This window comes from Elephantulus edwardii, unplaced genomic scaffold (genome assembly GCF_000299155.1).
Source record: "Elephantulus edwardii isolate Elephantulus edwardi_28Jun2011 unplaced genomic scaffold, EleEdw1.0 scaffold00584, whole genome shotgun sequence".
Classification (NCBI taxonomy): domain Eukaryota; kingdom Metazoa; phylum Chordata; class Mammalia; order Macroscelidea; family Macroscelididae; genus Elephantulus; species Elephantulus edwardii.
In genome coordinates, this window is record NW_006400334.1 from 210024 (window position 1) to 234462 (window position 24439).

At 45.5% G+C, this 24439-nt stretch overlaps 1 protein-coding gene across 1 annotated transcript in view; it reads right to left on the bottom strand.

The window, feature by feature from the left end:
- Positions 1–18067, bottom strand: part of ARHGEF4 (Rho guanine nucleotide exchange factor (GEF) 4) — a 26740-nt gene extending 8673 nt beyond the window's left edge. Inside the window, 9 exon segments of the mRNA XM_006903760.1 lie at positions 1142–1268; positions 1474–1633; positions 1636–1711; positions 5273–5378; positions 5380–5450; positions 5512–5700; positions 6718–6897; positions 17708–17766; positions 17977–18067. Coding sequence (XP_006903822.1) covers positions 1142–1268; positions 1474–1633; positions 1636–1711; positions 5273–5378; positions 5380–5450; positions 5512–5700; positions 6718–6897; positions 17708–17766; positions 17977–18067 — 1059 coding nt within the window.
- Between the last annotated feature and the right edge of the window lie 6372 nt (positions 18068–24439).

Here is a 24439-nt window from a genome sequence, read left to right on the forward strand (position 1 = left end):
TCTTCCTCTTCTGTCTTTGCAATGACCGTTTGCACTCTTCCTGGATGATACCCTTGATATCCTCCCACAACTCCTCTGGCCTTCGCTCATTAGTGTTCAAAGCCTCAAACCTGTTCCTGAGATGGTTCTGAAATTCAGGTGGGATTAGACTCAAAGTCATATTTTGGTTAACACATTAAAATTTGTTTCATCTATTACTTTTCTTCCCGCTCCCCCACCCCCACCTCCCAGAATGACAGGTACAAAGTGAGTAGGCTTGGTGAAAGTCACCCTTGAGGCTGGTTTTGTTTTTTTTTTTTACTACAGCAAAATGCATTCTAGGAGAACCTAGCATTCTCTCAGTTGGGGCCTCAAACTTGCCGACTAAACCTGTCCTGTCCCAGGACCATCCCAGCCTCTTAGCTGGGTGTTTTGTTGTGTGAGTTCTTAACTAGGACTTTGCCTCAGAGTCCGTCAGCAGGGAACAATAAGAGAAAAACAACACATCCCACTTCCTTCCAACCCAGGATTCTAATTCACTGTCTAGAATGAGGCACAGGCATCTATATTTTTATAAAATTACACAGCTACTTCTACTGTGTCCTCTTGGCTGATAGGACAGCACTGCTGAGGCACGGCCCTGTGGGAGCATGCTGAGGAAGCCGGTTCTCAGGAAGGGAACAGATGGAGGACTGGGGTACTGGAGAGTTCCTGGTCCTCATTTATGGCCTGGCTGTTAGGAATGGCACCCCAGTTCAGCCTGTGGTGGTGTTTTACAGGCAGGAAGCAAGTTAGTTCCAGCAAACTGGAACCAGGAGGCTGTTAACTATGACTTGGCCATGCTGTGTCAGGCCTGAGCCCCATAATAATGGTAACCCCTATAATTAGCCTGCTATCTGTAGTTTGAGCAGCAGAATGGCTTCTTTCTGTGTGTGGCTCCATTCCAGGGATGGGGGCATTGCCATTCTACAAGAATCCTGCACTCTTCATTCATTAGAACAGAGGACCTAATGGCTGACTCTGGGCCCTGTCATGGACCTCTAGGCCTGCTAGCACAATGCTTCAGATTCTACTCCCACCCCTAAAGTCTCGGGTCCAAAAAGGGTGTTAAATCTGGGGGCCAAGTTCCCTCACTCTCATCTCTGGATCTTCTGTTCCTCACTTCCTAGTCCTCTATGGAGCTCTGCCACTGAGCAATTTGTCAATGTTTTCGTCTCTGATTCCTCTCATTAATGAGTTGGGCCACATTCTTCATAGCTTGTATAGCAGCTTCCATGTCTTTGAAATCTCTGGAGCACAGCAGAGGACAGGAGGAAGATTTGGGCACTTGGAACTAGTCACAGCTTCAGAATGGCACTTCCTTTTTTTCCCCATGCCCACCAGTAGCAGTGCCATAGAAGGAGGAATTTTTGATTTGCTTTCTGTGGCTATTTCTTAGTGTCTATCACACGACCTGGCACAGTTGCTATCTAAAGGAAGCAAGCAGAGCCCTGCTGGTGTTGGGAGATCTCTTGTACGCGCCTACCTGAGCAGCTCTGCCCCTGCAGAGGGTTTTTGCAGACCTGCACTGGCATCAACAGGAAGCCTTCCAGGGAGATGTTCTTCATTTATTGCAGCACCCAGCAGGCCTCAAAGAAGCACATGTACTTCTGGGGTTGGCAAGTTGGAAGAGCTCCACACAGACCTGTGGATGGTGGTTGCAATATTCTGAGTAGATAGAGACATCTGCTTGCTGGAGGAACACAAATGGAGATTAGGACAGTTGTCCCAAAGTCTTGTCACCACTCCTGGCCTTAGCCAGGTGCCCGCTGAGAACAGGAGCCTCTGCTTGAAGTGTTAGTCCTCCAGCTCCTTCCTGTGTTATGTGTCACTAGGGCCCAACTAAATGCACTTGTTGCTCAAAGATGAGAAAATGCTAAAGCCAGAGTTAGAATGCCCCTTCACTCCCCACTTTTTCAGCCTCCTTGAAACACAATTTGTCAGATTTTCTGATGACAATCAGAGGGGTGAAGCTAAAGAAATGTATGGAGCCTGAAAACAAGAGGCATATTGTAAGCACTACTGATTGATAGACACTGAAAGTAGAGACAGATGCTAAGAGGGCACATGGGTGCCAGACTCTGTAGCTGTCTGTCAGCCCAGGGCCTGCACCCTGGCAACCACCAGTGCTACCCCACACAAGGACACAATACCCACATCCTTATGCGTGTGTGCAACTTTAGCACCTCTTTTCTCTCCATCTAACTGGATAGAGGCCCAAGTCCACCACTGAGTAGCCCTGACAACTCAGCTCATTCACTAGATTTCCTGAATCAGGTAAAATGAGAGGATGGCCCTTCCTGAGCGCAGTATGTCTGTCTCTAGATCTCAACCTCAGCAAAGCATGGTCACATTCTCCACTCCCAAGGCTACCATTCTGCCTGCTGAGTATATAAATGGATGTGACTGAACACAGGTGCACAAACCAACTATCTGCATGCAAACAAGAACAGTGTGCCAGTGTCAGTACATGTTCTCCATTCCTGGTAACCCCTGTGGGGGTGACAGGGACTTCCTGATAGTGCCATGACCTGAGTGCTGGAGAGGCTGCACTGAGTATTCTGCACATTCTATCAAGGGTGCCAGAGAAGTATACAGAACAGAGTAGGCAAATGAGACTTGACTATATGCCACCAGGAATAGAGTGGGTCATGCACTGTAAACACAGTATGAACCCACAGTAACGCTCCGTGAATAGAGCAGGGCACATTATAAATGCAGTACAACCACAGATGCGCTTTCAGGGGCTGAAAAGAGCAGGCCAGGACTATAAATGCAGTATGAACCACAGGTATACCCCATAAAGGGCTCCTGAATGAATAGAGCGGGACATGCACTATTAATGCAGTATTGTACCACAGTTACACCCTGTGAGGGTCTCCTGAATGAACAGAGTGGGGGACACATTGTGAATGCAGTATAACCACAGATATACACTATCGGGGGCTCCTGAATGAATAGTGTGAGACATGCACCATAAATGCAGTATGAGCCACAGATACACACTGTTAGGAGCTTCTAAAGAAAGTAACATACACCAAATGCAAAATAAACTTCAGTTACACACTGAGGGACTCTGGACTAAATAGAATGGAACACGCAATATAAATGCAGTAACAATCACATCAACATGCTGGAATTCATGACTGAATAGAGCAGGAAACACACTGTAAATGCAGTATAAACTAGTTAGATCCTGTGAGTGGCTCCTGACTTAATGGAGTGGGACATACACTGTAAATTCAGTATGAACCACAATTATATACTGTGAGGGGCTCCTGACTACAGCAGGACATGCACTAGATTCAGTATGAATCACAGTTACACACTGTGAAGGACCCTTGACTGAATAGAGTGGGGCATGCCCTAAAAATGCAGCATGAACCAGAGTTACACCTGGGAGAGCTGAGTGAATAGAGCAGACAAAAATTATAAACACAGTAGAAACAACAGTTACACACTGTGAAGGGCTCCTGCTGTAATGCAGCGGGACAAGCACCATAAATGCAGAGATTACAGTGCATACACTGGCTCCTGAATGAATAGAGAGGGACACACAGTAAATGCAGTATGAACTACAATTAAACAGTGTGAGGGGCTCCTGAATGACAAGAGCAGGCAAGCACTGTAAATGCAGTATAAACTACAGTTACACACTGTAAAGTGTTCTTGATGAAACAAAACAAGACATGAGCTATAGAAAAGTCACATTCACTGTGAGGGGCACCTGCATGAATAAAGCAGGACACTTTGTAAATGCTGTATAAACAACAATTACATACACAATGCAAGAGACTCCTGACTAAACACAGCAGGACACATGCTGTAAACACAGTATTAATCACAATGTACTGTGAGTGGCTCCTGAATAAAGACTGGAAATTGCAATCTAAGCGCAGTATCAACCACAGTTACACACTGTGAATTGCTCCTGAGTGAATAAAGCAGGACACACAACTTTACATGCAGTATGAACCACAGTTACATAGTGAGGGGTTCCTGAATGAACAGACTAGGTCGGGCATCCACTATAAATGCAATATGTACCACAACTAGACACTGTCAGGAAAATCTGACAATGTGAACCACAGTTACGCACTGTGAGGGACTCCTGACTTACTAGAATGAAGACTCACTGTAAGGACAGTATAAATCGCATTTACACACTGTCAGGAGCTCTTGACAGAATAGAGAGGGAATCACACTGTAAATGTAGTATAAATCAGACACACACACACACATACACACACTGTGCAGAACTCCAAACTAAATAGAGTGGTACATACATGGCAAAAGCACTGTAAATCATAGTTATATACAGTGAAGTGCTGCTGCTCACTTAATACAATAGGAATCACACTGTAAATGCATTTTGAACCACAGTTACACACTGCAAGAGGTTCCTGATTGAATAGAGTGGTATGTACATTGTAAATGCATTATAAACAACAGCTACATTGTGTGAAGAGCTCCTGACTGAATAATGCAGGACACACACTGTAATGCAGTATGAATCAGTTACATACTGTAAGGGGCTTCTGTCTGAACAGAGTGGGACACCCATTGTAAACTCAGTACAAATCAGTTACACACTGAGGGTCTATGGAGGGAATGGAGCAGGATCTCAGGGTAAATGCAGTATGAATCACAGTTACATACTGTTGAGGGGCTCCTGAGTGAATAGCATAAGACATTGTAGATACGGTATGAACCACAGTTACATACTGTGGTGGGCTCCTGAATGAATAGAGCAGAAATTGCACTGTAAACTCAGTATAAAACATAGTTAAACACTGTGAGGGGCTTCTGACTGAACAGAGTGGGGCAAGCACTATGATCTACAGTTACACACTTGTTGTGAGTGGCTACAGACTCTACCAGGTGGTCCTCCTCTGGCTACAGCAGATCCTTTGGAACCAATACCCAGATTCTCTGGCTCCAAGGAATTTTTCTGGCCTTTGCTATACCCTGCTTGTGTCACAGAAGCACATGTTCTACTAAAACATTGTTGGTGAGTGAGGGTAGTTAGCTAGATGAATGAATAAATGAATAGGGATGTGGAAGTGGGTCAGACAAGGTCCACACACAATGTTTGTAAACTTCTAAGAGGAAGGCAGGTGCCCATGATTTAGCCTGCTGTGCAGGTTTATAAGAGCACAGAGACAGGACCCCAGAGTAGTCTCAAAAGAGGCACGCACAATTCAGGCTCAGGGAGTGGGAGAAGGGGCAGTGCTGACTTGTCAGTGCTGCTTACATGCTCCAGGAAACAGGCACCCAGCTCACTCAGGAGTGGACACCTGTGGTTGAACTTTTGCTCCAGGGCCTTGATGAAGGCCTTCTGGCACTGGTAGATGTTCTCTGTTTCCAAAGATGATGCGAAACTTCTCCTCACTGCACATGTCAGCATGCTTCCGACACTACCTGATATAGCCCTGGAGTTCAAAGGCTGTCAGCATTTGTAAGCCTAAGCCCCAGCCCTGGCCTGGCCCTCACCTCACAGATATCCGAAGGTGCTTGACATCATTTTGCTGTGCTGAGGATCTCATTGATGACATTGGCACACATCGGGTCTTCACTGCTCTGACCCAAGCTACTGTCCTCGGCCTTGCCATCTGTGACCATACTGTCATTTCTGGCTTGGAAGGCCTCACCATCTGCAGGCTCATCTTGGTTTACCCTTAGCTGTAGAAGACAAGTGGAGGGCCATTATCTCATGAAAGGTCAGAGCCCTGCACCTGGCTTCCTCAGCATAACAGCAGGGTAACTGAGGCTTGCAGAGGACTGACTGACTTGGGGTCAGACAGGCTGGGTTGCACAGAAATGGAAACGCAACTCGAAATCACTCTGAAATCTGTGCCTTCAGTACTTGGCACAGACGCTATGCTGAAGGCATCTGGAACTGCCAGTGTTGTCAAGATCATCCAGGGCCTCCTGGAAAGGTGGCTGTGCTCAGCACAGTGACTGTCACAGAAGATTGCTCAGACACCTTCTGAATTGTACCTGTTCACATCTACAGCTGCTCTGAGGCTGAGAAAGCCTGGCTGGCACCCTGACTGCACTGGGAGAGGTTTAGGGGCAGCATGCATGGGTTTTCAAGAGTCTAGAACAGAAGGCTATGGGCTACTAGAGAAATGGCCTAGGTAAGCAGGTGCTTCCTGCTGCCCCTGCTCAGCCTTCAGATAGTGTACCTTACTTGGGTTCTTCCCTGAAGACAAGATGCTCTTAGGTGTAGCTCTGAGTCCCCAGCTGTGATCTCTTGGGTTAATCACAGAACTTCCACACTTTCCTTTTCTCATGGGCAAGGACCAGTACCCACTTTAGGATTGTAAGTAAACTGAAATAACCCATGTAAAATATTCTATACAGTGCTGGCAAACACATTGATGCCATTTATCTGTGATGGGGTTATTCTATGTCCATAGAACCAGCCTTCTCCAACTAGCTTTCCTCACTGACCCATAAGAGCAAGGGATGTGACCCAGTCATGGAAGAAAGAAGTTCTGGAGGAGAGATTACTGACCTTCCAGCCCCTTGCCCAGTCTTCAGCCTACATGCACACAGTTTTGGTATGGGGGCAAGTGTGAGGTCCAGCCCTGCACCCTAGAGACCTGGGCTGTGTCAGGCTGGGGCTTTTTATGGGGAGAGGTCTGGCAACCTCTATGTGTAGAGAGCCTGAGACTGTTTCCAACTGCCTCATACCTGTACAAAAGTGGCTGGACACCACCGTTTACCATCGGTGACACGTTCCCACTACCACTCTCTGTTGGTGACATCTGTCACTTTGATGACATCACAGGTTTTGAAGCACAGTTCTTGGTCCTCTATGGTGACATGATCCCAGAGCGCTTCAGTGAAGACCATACTGTCATTGTTGATGAGCTATGGAGTGATGCAGAGAAAAACTGGTCAGTGAACAGCCTAATTCTTCTGCCAACTCCCCACTATCAGCCCTCCATGGCTCTATAGTGTCATCCCTTTATCCTCAGCCAGGGAAACTTTCTAGGTACACTGTGCCTTAGGCATCATTACCTGACAGGGCTCAGTACAGATGCCTGATGTGTACTTGATCGTTTTGTCATGGTTCATCACAGAACTTAAGGGTGGCATGCCTCTGTGACAGCATCTCCCCTCTTGCTTAGGTCAGCCTTCCTCCCATTCCAGTGACCAAACTGTTGTCTCCTAGCTGCAAGATTTTTGTCTATGTCTAAGAAATACCTGTAATTCTGCCCCTTATGTACATTTTTTATATATTGTAAAAAGAGTGTAAGCGGCATGGGCAATGTGGGGATGGCCAAGTCTGACCACTGCTAAATACACAAGGGGTAACTGTCCCCACCTACAGTATCCACGACACAAAACCAGTTTCTATTATGTCAGACATGGCCTCCACACTCCCACACCTCTAATTCCAGCATAAATTCTCTACCCTACTCGATCTAAAATCCATTACAATAGACATGCAATAGGGTGCATACTCAAAATTAGGGAGTTTATTAGGGAAATTGTTGTTAGGTGCCATCGATTATTATTCATAGAGACCCTATAAACAAAAGATCTGAACCCTGTTCTATCCTGTGCCATCCTCACACTTCCTGACACACAAGAGCCCATAGCAGAAGTCACTGTGTCAATTCTCCTGGTTGAGGGTCTTCACCTCCTTTGCTGATCCTCCACCATTCCCAGCATTATGTCACTTTAAAAGAAATAGCTCCTCCTAGCAACATGCCCAAAGTATGTGAGGTGAAGACTCATCATTCTTAAGGATGTTAGAAGGTTACAACTCAGGTAGGCAACAGAATACAATTTCTCTGTCAGGACAGCTTCTGAAGTGTGTATGCAGGCTCTGCAGTCTTCAACCTTGCAGCTTTAGGTAAGTGTCCAAATATCTTTCAGTCCTACAAGTTGTGCTATTTTCCCCAAGTTCTCCCACAAACTTGGGCAAAGTCTCCTGGCTCTGGTTCTGCAGGGGAGCAGTCCCAAGGTCAGCTCTGTCTCACATTGGGTCTCTGGTTATATAATACAGCAGCTGCTCCTGCCTTGCTGGTGGCCTTCAAGGACATATGCTCCATTCTCTTCTGCTTCTTTTGTGATGGTGGTGAGATTTCCAAATTTTTGCTGGTGACTCCACTCAATATAATGACAAGACTAGCCAGACCCCTTGTGGATAGACTAACATATCCTATTGTCATGATATCACCCATTCATGTGGCAAACTCAAATTCATTGACTAAGCAAGCCATTGAGTAGTACATACCACAGGCTGTAATCCTTGATCTTCTGCAGCAAGTACCTCAACTCCTCACTTTCAGCAAGCAAGATTATATCATCTATATAGCACAAGTCATTGATGAGTCTTCCTCTGATCCTGATGCCACATTTATCCTCATAGAGTCCAGCTTCTTGAATTATTTCCTCATCATACAGACTGAATAGGTATAGAGAAAGGACACACTCCTTTCTTAATTTTAAATGATGCAGTGGTCCCATGCTTCATTGGAACAGCAGCCTCTTGGTCTAGATATAGGTTTTGCATGAGCATAATTAAATGTTCTGGGATTCCCATTCTTCTCAATGTTAGCCATAATTTGTTATGATCCACAAAGTCACCTGCCTTTGCATAGTCAATAAAGAACAAATAGACATTCATCATAGTCAAGAAAGCACAAATAATATTCTCTAATTTCAGCCAGGATACATCTAACATCAGCAGTAATATCCCTGGTGCCATGGCCTCTTCTAAATCCTGCTTGAACTTCTGGTAGTTCCCTAGCTTTGTAGTATTCTAGCTACTTGTGAATGGTCTTTTTTGCTTGCATGTGATATTATTGATATTGTATGATAATTTCCGCATAATGTTGGATCCCTTTTCTTGGGAATGGGGATAATTATGGATCTCTTTCACTCTAAACCTAACCCACGATGGGGTGGGATCTCTGAGCCCCAGCAGGGGGACTTCAGGCCTTTGGACCTATATACTAAGAATCATTACTAACTATTTGGCTGTGCCACTGTCTGTGCCATTATCCCTACCTGGGAACTCATCCTGCCACTCCACTATAGTCCTCAGTTGTGGTCTGAGAAGGGTTTCCTTTGTCATAATGTTTGTATGTTTGATTGTCTTTACAGTTTGCTCTAAGAGGGATAACACTTATCTGTCAGTTTGGTTATCGGGGAATAATTTGCATGTTGCCAACTTTATATCAACTTTATATCAAGATGTGTATTGTTGTTGTTAGGTGCCATCAAATCGAGTACAACTCAGAGACAGATCTGAATCCTGTCCTATCCAGTGCCATCTTCACATGTCCTGACACATTAGAAACTATTGTGGCAGTCACTGTGTCAATCCACCTGGCCAAGGGTCTCCTTCACCTACCTTCCACTTTTCTGATAATCATGTCCCTCCCTATGAAATAGCCCCTTCTAGTAACATGCCCAAAGTATGTGTGGCAAAACCTCATCATCGTTGCCTCTGCCTGCACTCTCTCCAAGACATTTTTATTTATTCTTTTAGCAGTCTATAGGATGTTCAACACTCTTCTCTACCACCAAAGCTCAAAGGCATCAATTCTTCTGTCATCTTAGTCGTTTCCCAGCTCTCAGATGCATAGAGAGTTACCAGAAGAAAGACTATGACCTGAATCAGACACACTGAAGTTCTCAAACTGACATCATTGCTTCTTAATACTTTGGAGAGGTCCCTAACTGCAGATTTTCTCAGTGCAATACATTCCTGACTGTTGGTACCAATGTTGTTAACTGTGGATCCAAGTAAGATGAAATTGTTGACAGTTTCAATCTTTTTTCCATCCATGATGATGTTGCCTCTCAGTCCAATAGTAAGAATCTTTGTTTTCTTGACACTGATTTGCAATCCATATTGAAGGCTGCATTCTTTGATCTTCTGCAACAAGTGCTTCAAGTCCTCCTCACATTCATTAAGCAATCTGTATAAAGCAAGTTATTGATGAGTCTCCCTCTGATCCTGACACCACGGTCCTCTTCTTAGAGTCCAGATTTTTTAAATAATTTGCTCATCATATAGATTGAATAGGCATGGAGAGAGAAAGCAACCCTGACACAGTCCCTTCTTAATTTTGAACCAGGTAGTGTTCTCTCTTTTTTTTGAGAATCAACAATCTGCATTATGCACATGACACAATTCTGCTTGCTGAAACTGAGGAGGACCTGAAGTGATTTCTGCAGAAGGTCAAGGATTGCAGCCTTCAATATGGACTGAAGCTCAACATCAAGAAAACAAAGACTCTCACCACTGGGCCAATTGGCACCATCATGATAGATGGTGGAGAGATTGAGATTGTTGACAGCTTCAGTTTGCTTGACTCTACAATCAACACTCTTGGTACCAGCAGCCAGAAAATTAAAAGACAAATTGTGAATGGAAATCCAAAGTCTCTATAAACGTTCATTAAAATTAATTTAAGAGAGAAAGAGATGGGAGAAGCAAGAAACTGCATTGGGAAAGTCTGCTATCAGAGACCTCTCCAAGGTACTGAGGAGCAACAATGTCAGTATAGAGACTGAAGTGCACCTGATACAGGCCATGGTCTTTGCCATTGCTTGCTAGGCATCAGAGAGCTGGACAATGACTAGAGATGATAGAAGGAGAATTGATGCCTTTGAGCTTTGGTGCTGGAGAAGAGTATTTACTATACCATGGACTGCTAGGAGAACAAACAGGTTCATCCTGGAGAGGGTGAAACCAGGCTGCTTCTTAGAGGCAAGGATTCTGAAGCTCTGTCTGACACACTTTGAACATGTTGCAAGGAGGGACCAGTCCTTCAAGAGGGATGTCATTGTTGGGAGGGTGGAGGAACAGTGCAGGAAAGGAGGACCCTCGATGGGATGGATTGATTCCATCACTGTGGTAATGGTGTAGGCGTGTCGGAGATACTAAGATTGGCAAGGGATAGGGCTGTTGTACATAGGGTTGTACATAGGGTTGCTATGAGTCTCAAGCAACTTGACAGCACATATCAACAACAACAACAACAACAACAACAACAACAGTGTTCTCTTGCTCTGTTCGCACAACAGCCTCCTGTCTAGTTCTAGATTTTGCATGAGCACAGTTAAGTGCTCTGGGATTCCCATTCTTCTCAATGTCAGCCATACTTGTTATGATCCACAAAGTCAAATGCCTTTGCATAATCAATAAAGCACAAATAGACATTCTTCTGGTATTTTTTATTTTCAGCCAGGATCCATCTGACATCAGTAATGATATCTCTGTTACCATAGCCTGTTCTAAATCCTGCTTGAACTTCTGGCCATTCCATATTTGTATACAGTTCTAGCCCTATCTGAAATTTTCCAGTGACAGTCAGTTCTTTTTGGTACAGTGATTCTTCCCTCTCCATCTTCTGATGCTTTCTGGGTCATTCAATATATTGCCCTTTCAAGATACAGCACCGTTCAATATTGCAACTCGAAGCTTAAATTTGTTTTTCCTTTTTCTCAGCATGAGAAATGCAGAGCAAGCTCTCCATTTTTTGTTCTCCAATTCCAGCTCCATCTTCTGATGCTTTCTGGGTCATTCAATATATTGCCCTTCCAAGATACAGCACCATTCAATATTGCAGCTCGAGGCTTAAATTTGTTTTTCCATTTTCTCAGCATGAGAAATGCAGAGCAAGATCTCCATTTTTTGTTCTCCAATTCCAGCTCTCTGCACATTCTATTAAATACTTTGCTTTGTCTTCTCAAGCTGCCCTTTATAATATTCTGTACAGCTCTTTTACATATTTTTCCTTTGTTTTGACTTCTTGATCCTGTATTACAATTTTCAGTCTCTTCTGACATCCATTTTGGTTTTTTCTTTCTCCTTTGTCTTTTTAATGATATCATCCCAGAACTCATCCAACTTCGATCATTGGCATTTAATGCCTCAAGCCATTCTTAAGATGGACATAGGGATGAATATACACATGGTACCTGGTCAGAGGTAGCACTTTCTGCTTGCATGAAGAGAAAGGTACTTCTAACCCAAAGATGTTCAATGACAGTGTACTCCATGTAGTGTGCAATCCTCCAGATATGGGTATGACATGTACTGGGCTCTGAATCCACAGGGCACTCTGTCAGAGGCAAGAGTCCTAGCTGGAAGTGATGTTCCCACCAATTCAGGGGCTGGGTGCAGGCCATGCATGGCATAATCTGCTGGCAATCAGAGGTAAGAGAATGAGTTTCTGAAGCTAGAGTTGAGTGCCCTTTTTCAGCACAAGCATGGACTCAGGTGAAGCTGAGATGGGACCAAGGAAACACTCTCACCTGGTTGTGGAAGGGGTGAATGCTCCTCTGATGTCCAAGCATGCCTGTGAAGGACACAGGAGTATTTAAACCTTCCTTATTGTCAGCTAGCCACTGGTCTAGACACTGACAAAGTGCTGGTTTCCCATCCCAACCAGAAAGTCAGTTACCCAAGTTCACAATGGGTTCTCCTAGCTTGGTCTGTCTACAGTCTACCTCTTGGTCTCCTGATTTGATGGTTTCGTGCAATTTCTCCCTTGTGTGTCTGAACTACTTCTTTATCCTTTCCTTTGAAACTCAGGGTCTGTTATCTTTTTTTTTTTTTCTTTTCTGTCTGGTTGTAGTAGGACTGGGTGCCTTCTGCCTGGTGTACCATTTTTTTCTGGAAATCTTGGCAAATTATTGAATGGCATAGGAAGCAACAAAAGAAGGTGGAAGGATTACAGAGTCACTGTAACAAAATCACATAGAACCATTTCAGGAAATAACATATCAAGAACCAATAGTATTAAAGGAAGGAACCCAAGTTGTACTGACAGAACTGACAAAAAAAATTTAACATTTGTGCCTTGACATGTTTTGTTTTAGTTTGTCTTTATGGCATGAAGTATGGATCTTATTTTATTTTTCTGTATGTGCAAATCTGTGAACCATTTGTTAAAGAGACTATTCCTGCCCTAATAAATTAATTAGGCTCACTTGTTTAAAATCAATTGCCTTTAGTGAATTCTAAGCTTTAATAGTCCAGCCTCTTCCCTTTACCTTCAGTCCTAAAAAGGAGATGCTTTACCCTGTGTGATGCTTCATAATTCTATTGACCTTGTCTTCTGAGTGGGCCCTATTTAATATGTACACTCCAGCTGGTACATGAAGAATGCTCAGAGCCCTGTGAAATGAGGCCCCTTCCTCTTGGCTCATCTAATGGCCATCCCCACCTCTAATTAATGGTCAGCTACTTGCCTGTCCTATGTACCATGAGGGATACTCACAACCTCATGAAATGAGGCCCCTTCCTCTGGACTCCTCGTATGGCTAAACTACCCCTCAGGTCAGGCATTTTTCTGTCCTGTGTGCTCAGCAATATCTAATGACCAAACAGAGGTTCCTTGGGATTAGGCAAATAAGGAAGGAGTAGGGTTTCTGGACAGGACATACAAGCCATATGTGCCTGGGGCAGGGGAGAAACTTTTTTCTGGCTGTCCTGGCCAGTGTTTCAGAGTCATCGCTGAAACAAGGCCACATCCTTTCTATATCGAGAGTACAGGTCAGTCCTCAGCCCAAGAGCAGGCACACTTCTCAAAGAAACCACACGTCCATGTGCATGTGCTTTCTCACAAGTTCATGGTTATTCCTGAGTCTTATCTGGGGACACAGACACAGAGCCTTGGGTTAGGTCCAGGGGATTTGAGCCTTCCCTGGTGACCAAGCATGTTTGCATCTGCAGGATGGGCCTGGACTCAGGCAAGGCCACATGCGTGGACCATACTGAGCCACCCTGGGAATAGATACTGAGACTGGGGCAAGCAGAGCTGAGCACTCTGGCCACAGAATCATTTCTAATTGAGGCTTGAAGGCTGTATGTAGCTATTCACACGTGAAAAGTATTCACGTGAAAAGAGGAAAATGCATACACCAGGATAGGCAGGTGAGCCCATCAGCAGAAAACATGTCTGCAATGACTGTGTGTGGCTTAGGGTGAAATACCTGTAGTGATAGGAAGTTGTGAACCTCAGGACTGAAGGTATCCTTGCTGACAGGTGAGTGTGTGCCTGTGTGATGACAGGTATGTATACCCCAGAGTAGGGCTCGTCTGTGAAGACAAGTGAGTGTGTGCCTTAGGACACTGTGTGTTTGATGACAGATATGTACACTCCAGAGCAGGGCACACCCTGGTACTATGCATCTGCAATTGATGGGTGTGTACACCCCAGAGCAGAGCATGTATATGAAGACAGGTGAGTGTGTGCCTCAGGTCACAGTGTGTCTGTAATGACAGGTGTATACACCCCAGAGCAGGGGTCATCTGTGAAGACAGGTGAATGTGTGCCTCAGAACACAATGTGTTTGTAAAAACAGATGAACCTCAGTGCAGAATGTTTATCTGATGACAGTAAGTGCGCCTGCGGGAGCTGTGTGTCTGTCTGGGTGTATGTGAAGGGGCATTGGAATGAAAGTACATGTAAGTAGGTGTCTCATAGGAATGCAAGAGGTGAGGAAAGAGAAGGTGGCCACTTAAGACCCATGGAAGACAGACAGCACATGAAAGAGCTCAGCCCAGGGGTGCATAATCCAAGGTCTCCATGGTTTAGGATCATGGTAATGCCTGTAATGTTTGTAGCACTGGATTGGAATGCCCTTGTAGAAAAAATTAATCTAGTCATCTGTCAAAAGGAGTTCCAGAGTGGCCATTATAGAGAAAGAGTTAAGGAAACCATCCCCAAGTTCAGTTTCTGTGGTTCCAGCAAACTCCAAAAGTTTCTGGAAGGTGGAAGGGCTCAAGAGGTGGAAGCCTGGCCATGGCTCAGATCTTCCCAGCACATTGAAATTAGGATATGAGTGCCTGAGAAGGGAGGCTGTCCTAAACACCCAACAGACTCCACACTTTATAGACAGCTGGGGAGGATCAAGGTAGGGGAAAGGGAGGAGGAGTTGGGGAAATTTGCATGCTTTGAATGATGACTGAATTATCAGGAGTTACCAAGAAAATGGAATAGCACTTCTTGGTAGAAAATTTGCAGGCCAGCTTCTGGAGACTCTGTGCACATAGTCCTGATGTGCACAGACCAGCACATCTTTCTGCTCACCAAACTTCTGTTGCTTGTCAAGATGCTAAATTTCTGTCTCTAGAGGACAAAAATATACAAAACTGAGAGGTACTTTTGTCTGCTTGGCTCCTGCCAGGTATTCACACACATGCACCAGAACAACATCACAGTGGTTCTTTCTTCAGGACATGACATTTCAAATCCAAGCTAAAAAGCCATGTAGGTACAGCCTACCGATACAGCCTGCACAGATCCACGCTCCCAGGTGGCTTCCATATGATATCACCAGACTAGGCATCTGTCATCTCTCAGGTTTCTGCAAAAGAGCCCCAGCAAAAACACCCCAGAATGGTCTATTGCTTCACTTGTAGTTAGCTCCTGCAAAGAATAGCTTGTTCTTATGGAGCTGTGGAGACGAAGTCTTGGATTATGGAGAAAAGAGTCAGAAATTTACAGAGAAACAAAGGTTTTGGGCCTCTCAGTTCTGTGTCTGTCAGTTTACTGTACTGTGGTAGATTGTGTGTGCTGTGTGATGCTGGAAAATATACTACTGGTTTTCAGACACCAGCAGGGTCATCCATGAAGGACACGTTTCAGTGCAGCTTCCAGACTAAGACTGACTCCAGCAAAAGGCATGAAGGTCTCCTTTTAAAAATTAGGCAATAAAAACCCCTATCAATTATAACAGAATATTGTCTGATACGTTTGTAGATAAGTTCTCTAGGTTGGAAGGCATTCTAAATACACAGAAGACACCACAATGGACAGGACATTTCATTCTGCATGCACCCAGTTGCCATCAGTGACAAGTTGATAGCACCTAGCAACAAAAGAATTTCTAGCAAAGCTGTGGACAAGCTACTAGTACTCATCAAACAGAGAAGCCTCAGGAGAGGAGGAACTGGTTATAAAAAGATCTGTGTTTTGGGTCCCTATCCAACAAAAAAGAAGGCTGAACTTTCCGAGAAGAAACAGAGAGTTCTACTTTGGATAATGGGTCTAGGAAGCACCTCATGCAGAGAAGGGAGTCACAGGAAGTAAAGATCAATACACAAAGCCCTCTGTCCCGTCAGACTTGCAAGTTGTGTGTGTGTGTGTGTGTGTGTGTGTGTGTGTGTGTGTGTGTGTGTGGTGGCAGTATATCCGCAGGTGGGATACTGGGCAGCTGCTCTCAGAGCTGCCAGTGTGCCTCCTTCCTAGTGTTCTCCCTAGGGCTGAGGACCTCTTGTTCTCTACTGTTGAGGTGAGTTGGCATCTGAGTGAAGGATTGTGGGCATGGAGAGTGGATCTGCAGCTCTGTCCTGGGGGGCCCTGGGCCCCCAGATGCTCCTGCTTTACCTGGGCTGCTCTGAGGATGCTCTTGGTGGGACTTCTCACTCCAAGATACTCTTACAGTCCAGCTTTGGGGAAAAGGCAAATTTAGCAGTGTTGTTACTGTCCTCTCTCTAAGAGACTAGTAAGCCATAAAACCAGAAGGCACTGTGTGTGATGGGAACCAGGCAGGCATCCCTGGACCCCTGCCTGGCCAATTCTAGCTCCTACTCAAGCTACAGTGGGCTGCTAACTCCTTCCTAGAATGGTGAAGAGGAATTTCCTGTTAAAGGAGTTGTTGAGCTCTGTGCCTTTCTGAGACAAGCTTAGGAAGCAAAACCCAGGCCTTCTAAATGGCCCTAGTCTTCAGGCTGGAGTATGCAGGCCCAGACTCAGGTAGCCTGAGCACGCCGCCACACCCACACTCTGCCATTTTCTAATCATTTTCAGATACGGAAGACCCTTGCAGGGAGCTGGGAGGGCCATGGGACATGTAGATTTTCAGTGGATCTGCCATGCCTCCCAGACCTGCTCCTGACCACAGTCCACCATAAGTTGTCGCCAGTATTTACCTGGCTTCTATGATGTCAGGAAGGCAAAACCAGAGTCCAAGAAGCCAGACATGATTCATATGACATCAGAAATGCCCGTGTCCCAAAGCCCAGTGGCTGTCCATCATGTGCTGCATAGGCTCCTGGCCTGAGAGCCTTTCCTGTATGGCTTGTTTTCAGTTAAACCTACGTCTGAGGGGCTGAAAATCACAAAGCAACCTCAGAGGCTCCACCTGGTCTCTGAGGCACAGGGGGATGGGGGCCAAGAGAGCAGGACCCTGGTAAGCCTTGCCCATAGCTTGCCCCACACTGCCATCTGATTATTTCCTGGCCCCACGTCCAGCTCTGTGTTACAACACGCAGGATGACTTCCTCTCTGGAGGCAGTTCCTGCACCGCTGCTGATGGGACACCCACCTGACATGGCACATTGTGGGCTTTGCTGGGCAGGGCACTGGTCTTCAACCTTTACGTGTGAAGGGCAGCTGCGGTGATGAGCGGAGAGGAGTACCTTTGACTATGCTTCTAACACGCGTGATGCATCGCAGTTCTCGTCCAGCAGCCCTACTCAATGCCTTTTTCCAGCGCGCCACACCAGCCACAGCCCAGGGCCGCTATGTTCACACAGCTGTCAGAAATCAGGCAAGTGCGCCTGTGCCTTCACTCACTTCTTATACCCCAATAGCATCAGGATGGGAGCTGACAGTGCAGTGACAGGGAGGCGCTCCAGGTTAGGGGACAAGGATGCGAGCCGCTGTAGGGTAGAGTGCACTACCCCAATCCTAATTCTTACCTGCACACTACTGGCAAGAGTGGAGGTTCCGCGGGAGGCGAGTGGCCGCAAGGTGGGGACTGGTAGGAGAGAAGAGTGGAGGTGGAGCTAGTAGTGAGTGGCGAAGACAGCAGCATACGGTTGGTTGTGAGCTGACTCTTGTGTGCCAACCCCTGCCATTCACCCCCAAACCGGTGCCTCCTAAACGCGCGGTCAGCGGAAGGCCAGAAGGAATATCAGCACGACATTGATGAAGACAAGGAAGGCCAAGACAGTGGAGACCACCACACGCTGGGCGCCGGGGGTCAGGTTGCATTGCAGCAGGGCCCGCAGTGCATTCCTTCCCGGGGGGCTGCGGTGGCTCTGGGCGCTGCGCCTCATGGCGCCGCGGCGGGTGTCCCGGAGCAGAGTCAGAGCCCGGGCGAACGACCTGGCCCTCCTCACCGAGCTGGGTGGCTTGGAGCGGGGTGTCCTGGACCTGAGTCAGGGACCCGCTGTATTACCGGTCCTGCACCTGCACCGAGGTCAGCCGGGAGGTGGGTGTCCTGGAGCAGAGTCCGGGCCCGGGTAAGGACCTCCCCGTCCTCACCAAGCTAGGTGGCCCGGAGCTGGGTGTCTGGGAGCTGAGTCAGCGCCCCGCTGGGCCTTTCTGGGAAGCTGTAGCTCAACTCTGGCGGTGGTGGGGCGCCGCTCACAGGCCGTGGCGACCGCAGTCTGGCTGAGAGACTCCACACTCCACTCGGTGGTCTCCCGGTGCCGAGGCCTTAGCAACCAGCAGTCCTCGTGGGCGGTGCGGGCAGAAGGGATGGGAGAAGGAGGGCCAGAGGAGGCGGGGCCAGGAGGGAAAGGTCAGAGGCTCACTGGCCGCCCAGCTCTTGGTTTCCTTTCCAGACATCTATCAGGAAGAACAGCAGAAGGCAGTGAGTGCAGCAGTGCTCCACTGGGCAAGCCAAACCACAAATGGCCATGGTATGGCTTAGGAAGCTTCCGGGGGATCTGCAGATACACAGAGGCAGGCCAAAGGACCACAGCCCCAACAAGTGTGGAGAAATGATGGGTCAAGGACTGGCACCCTCACACCCGCTGTGAAAATGGCCTGCCTAGTAGGGAGAGCTTTGTGATTTGGCGTCTGTTTGCTCCAGTTTTGTGGTATCAGTGATCCTTAATTCCTGTATACTTAGTAACTTTCTCTTATTTCTTTCATGTTCATTCATGGGCACCAAATGACATCTGGCCAACCTCATCTTTCTATCTTCCTCCCCACCTTGCAGCTCAAGAGGGACTCCAGCTCTGCATGATGGTAGAAAGTGGATGGAGGACCTGTGAGTACTGTCAAAGCAGACCTTCTCTACTTGCATAAAGCGTTGTTCAATCCACACTGCCTGTTTGTACTTTCACTGGTGATCCCAGACCTTGACTCAACAATTTGGTGTAGCAAACAAAGCCAACACTCCATCCTACAAGACAGCAAGCCCTTGGGAGCAAGGACTGTGCCCTATGCAATATTGTGTTCCTAGTGCACAGCCGAAAAATACTCAGGAAAAGAAGTGAGATGCGTGCCACATACCCCCCCCCCCACACACACACAGAGTGCACATGCGCACACAGACACCATGCAACACGCCCTTGAAATGGACCCAGTATACAAAACTGCTTCATTGAACAGCACTTGATCCTGGACTTTAGACCAGAAGCATTCTTCCAGCTTAGGAAACTGAGAAGTGGTCAACTTTATGATGTAAAGACAAAACGAGGAAGCATTTTTAGACCATGACCTCTCATACTCTTAGAAAGTACAAGTGAAATGCTGTCAAATTCAGGTCAAATATTATTTAAGTAGAAAATTACTTTTACCCTTTCTAGGTTTTAGTGGAGCTTCCAGATTAGAATAGACTAAGAAAAAGTATTGTCCATCCACTTTGGAAGCAAGAGGTCTTCAAAACTATGAACAAGAGAGGAACATTGATAAATATAGAGGGAACTCTGGTGATAAGGAATTGTGCTGGTAGCGCAAAGGAATGTGGTTCAAATCTATCAGCTGTTCTATGGAAGAAAGATTGGCAGTCTCCTCCCTTGCGATTCACTGCCTCTGAAAACCCACTGTATGATCAGTTCCTATTTGATGGTGCACAGTAACAGCAAGAGATATTTCACTGATGATAGAGCACTCAATTAAAAGAAATTTTAAATCCATTAAAAATAAAATAAACAGCTATAAGCATCCATTAGTAATTGAAAAATGTGGAGTATAAACTGAAAGTTGATGAAAATGAAACAGAACACATGTTGTTGTTGTTGTTGTATACCATCAGTTGGAACCAATGCATAGCTCAACCCCCAGCAGGTTTTTAGAGGCTGATAATCACACAGGAGGAGATTGCCCATCTTTCTCCTGCAGAGCTGCTGGTGGGTTTGAACTGCATGCCTTTGGAATTGAAGTGCAGTTTCTTACCACTAGGCCACCAGAGATCCCTATAGAACACATAAAGATCGATATTATAGACTTTAGAAAGCTAAGATGGACTAGCATTGGCTACCTTGAATGAAGGTATGTTCATTTTATGTTGGAAGTGAAAAATTGAGAAACTATGAGGTTGGTTGCTTTTGTAGCCAAGTGACCATGTCAAAATTGATCCTTAATTCTGGGAGTTAGGATACTATTCACATTTATGCAAGGAAGATCTGCTAATACAAATTGAATACAAATATGGGTTGGTGTTGTTGTTATGTGCCGTCGAGTCACCTGAGACGCACAACGACCCTACCATGCACAATAGCTCTGAACTATGTCCTATCCTGAGCCAATCTCATTGCCTCTGATACATACCCTCAATACTCCAGTTACTGTGTCAGTCCATTTCCTCTAGATTCTTTCTCTTTTGCACTAGCCCTCCACCCTTCCAGGAATGATGTCCTTCTCCAAGGACTGATCCTTCTCAGCAACATTCCCAAGACAGAGCTTCAGAATCCTTGCATCCGAGGAGAAACTTGGTTTTGCCCTCTCCAGGACAAATCTGTTTGTTTTCTTGGCAGTTCACGGTATGTTCAATACTCTTCTCTGGCACCACAGCTCAAAGGCATAGATTCTTCTTCTATCGTCATTGTCCAGCTCTCTGATGCATAGGAAGCAATTACAAAGAGCATAGCCTGAATCAAGCACACTTTGGTCTCTAGACTGACATCATTGCTCTTTAGCACTCTGGAGAGGTCCCTGACAGCAGATTTTCCTAATGCAATGAATCCTTTGATTTCCTGACTGCTGATGCCAAGAGTTGATTGTAGAGACATGTAAGCTAAAACTGTGAACAATCTCAATCTCTTCTTCATCTTTCATAGTGCTGCCAATTGGCCCTGTGGTGAGAATCTTTGTTTTCTTGATGTTGAGCTTCAATCTATATTGAAGACTGCATTCCTTGACTTTCTGCAGCAAATGCTTCAGGTCCTCTTTAGTTTAGGCAAGCTATCTGCATAACACAGATTGCTAATGAGTCTTCCTCTAAGCCTGATGTCACATTCCTTTTCATAAAGTCCAGCCTCCTGTTCTGCATACAGATTGAAAAGGTACGGAGACAGAGTGCATCTCTGACACACTCCTTTCCTGACTTTGAATCATGCTGTGTTTCTTGCTCTGTTCTGATGACTGCTTCCTGCTGAAAGGGAGGAGAACTTAAAGCCCTTGCTGCAGGAAATCAGAGCCTTCAATATGGATTACATCTCAACATCAAGAAAATTAAAATCCTCACAACTGGACCAAAAGACAACATCATAATGGATGGAGAATAGATTTAAATTATCAATGATTTCATCTTACTTGAATCCACAATCAAGTTAAAAAACCTAAAGACATGATGTGAGCCCACCCTCAGCTCCCCCACCACACAGAGAAGCAATCATGGTATGAGGAGGAATCCTGGTGTGAACACAGTACAGCCTCCCCCTTGATCCCCTCCCAGATGAAAAGGGTCCCTAGATGCCTGAGAAGGACAGGGTTCAAAGTCTCATGAAGACAATCTTGTGCCTTACTACTTCATCCTGCTTTCTGGTCCTATTAGACTCTCAGAGTCTGCCATACTACCCTTCAGTTATCACTGAGGGAAGTAAGGACTTTTTCTCCACCATCCATCTAAGTGAACCTTATGCTCCTGTCACACCTTAGGGACAGTGAAGAGTGAGCAGTGAAGGCACCAGAGTAAAATCCCCCTGGGGCCTAAGGTAGAGGATTGAGACTAGACTTCTCACGGAAAAAAAAGAGTGAATTTGGGCACAAATTTGGATGCAGTGTGGTAGAGAAACGCCAGCTGAAGAAGAGGAGATGGATTGATTAGACCATGATTGGAGAACCAATGAATTTTGACAATCTGACTCATATTGGCTCTAGGAAGGTGGAGGCCAGAGATGGACTTGCCATGACAGGAGCCTTTTGGGAGCAAATGAAATCTAAAGGAAACCGAGACAGGAATGGAGCAATTCTACGGACTTGTAGCTCCAAAAGAAATGGTTCTATCACCTTCACTCTGTATCCAGCCCAGAAAATATGCTGCCCCTCCAGATCTCTCAGAACAAGTGGCCGCAGAGCCCTTCTTTTCCTGAGTCATTTAACAGTACTTCAGAAGACTTGGGGGCTGGACTCCCTCAACTCCCTCTGGTTATAGACCCTCCTGGAGATGAGGTCAGGGCAACAGGGCTGACCACATAACTACTAGTTAACCAGAAGAACTCAGCTGAAGCCCTGGGCACCCTCAGATCTCAGATTGGAGTTCTCTGAGTACCTGAGATGAGTTCTAGTCTCCTGGATGATGTCTGGGTCCTGGCTGTTTTTAAACCCTTAACCTGAAACTCTTTCAATGGGGGTAGGTGGACGAGGTTACAATAGCTGAAGCCAGATTTTCTGAGAAGCTCCCTTCCTCGATGCACTTCCCCGCTTCCCTCCTGGATGGGCAGAGGCTGAGACCACTGTGTAGTTCATTTTCTCTGTTTATATTTCAGACTTTAAGCTCACAGCCCCCCAATATCTTTCTGCAAATACTAGAGTCTTTCTCTTCTTAGGCTTGTAATCCTATATTTCTGTAGCATTACTACAGCCACAGAAAGTTTCCAATTTTTACATTAAGAAAAATTAAGATGAGTTTTCTTAATTGTCCCATGCTACTACTACCTCTGTTCTTAAACCTTAACTCTTGAGAGCCTTACTTCCCCACTGAATAAGAGTCAAGATAAGAGGCGAGTCTTAGCTTAGTGGCATTCCTCTTACTCATTTAAGTTCTGGAGATCTGTCTGACCGTTGGCCAACCTCCCTGCTTCCATTCATTCATTGTTGCACTTTTCTCCCTGCTCACCCCCTCCCCCCATTAGCACTTCTCTTTGAAAAGTAAAATAAAAATTCTTTCATTGTTATACAATTCCACCCCTAAGTCCACTCCACTATGCAACTTTCTTTCTGGACTCCTCACATGATAATAATACCTAATCATATGTCCATTTTAAACAGTTCTCTCCCTCATCTGTTTCAATGCAGTATGTACATTGCTTATCCCCTTTTCCTCAGTCTTCCCTGAACCTCAATGTCCCATTTTACAACAGTATCCCTAAGCAATATTTGTCCTTTTGTGACTGAAATATTTCACTCAGCATAAAGTCTGCCAGGGTCACCCATTTTGTATAATATTTCATGATTTCCTTGTTTTTCAGTGCAGCATAGTAGTCCATTGTGTGGATATACCAGAGCTTCTGTATCCATTCTTTGTTGATGGGCACTTGGGTTGTTTCCAACTCTTTGCTATTGTGAACAAAGCCACAATAAACATGGGTGTGAGTTGATTTGCATCTCTTTTATTGCTGGTGATTTAGAGCATTTCTTCATATGTCTATTGGCCATCTGAATATCTTCCTCTTTGAAAATTCTTTCTTTTGCCCATTTCATAATTGTATTATCAGTCTTCTTCATGTGAAGGTCCTGTAGGATTCTGTAAACTTTTGATATGAGACCCTTGTCTGAAATGATATTTCCAAATGATTTTTCACAGCCAGTAGGTTTTCTTTACACTCTGTTGGAAAATGTTTTTGATGCACACAGGGATTTAATCTTTAGAAGATTCCATTCATCAATTTTATCTTCTCCAGATTGAACATTTTTAAGCTGTATTTGACAGTCTTTTTGTGCCATAGACTAGGCTGTCTAAGCTTGATCCTAGTTTGTGTCTGATGAACGTTATGTTTTGGGGCCTTACCCCTAGGTCTCTGATTCACCTTGAGTTGATTTTTGTGTATGGCGTGAGATGCGGATCCTATTTCAGCTTTCTGTAGTTGGCAGTCCAGTTTTGCCAGCACTATTGGTTAAAAAGATTGTCATTTTCCCATTTCATAGATTTTATTTCCTTGTTGACTATCAGTTAGCCATAGATTGTTGTTGTTGTTGTTATGTGCCGTCAAGTCACCTGCGACTCATAGTGACCATATGTACAGCAGCCCTAAACTCTGCTGTGTCCTGTGCCAATTGCACTGTCTCGGATATACCCATCTGGATTACCACAGTCACTGAATCAACCCACCTCATAGAGAGTCGTCCCCTCCTGCACAATCCCTCCACCCTCCCAAGTATGATGTCCCCTCCAAGGACTGGTCCCTCCTGACAACATGTCCACAGTATGTCAAACAAAGCCCCAGAATCCTTGCCTCCAAGGAGCAGCCCGGTTTAACCCTCTCAAGGATGAATCTGTTTGTTTTCTTAGCAGTCCATGGTACCCTCAATACTCT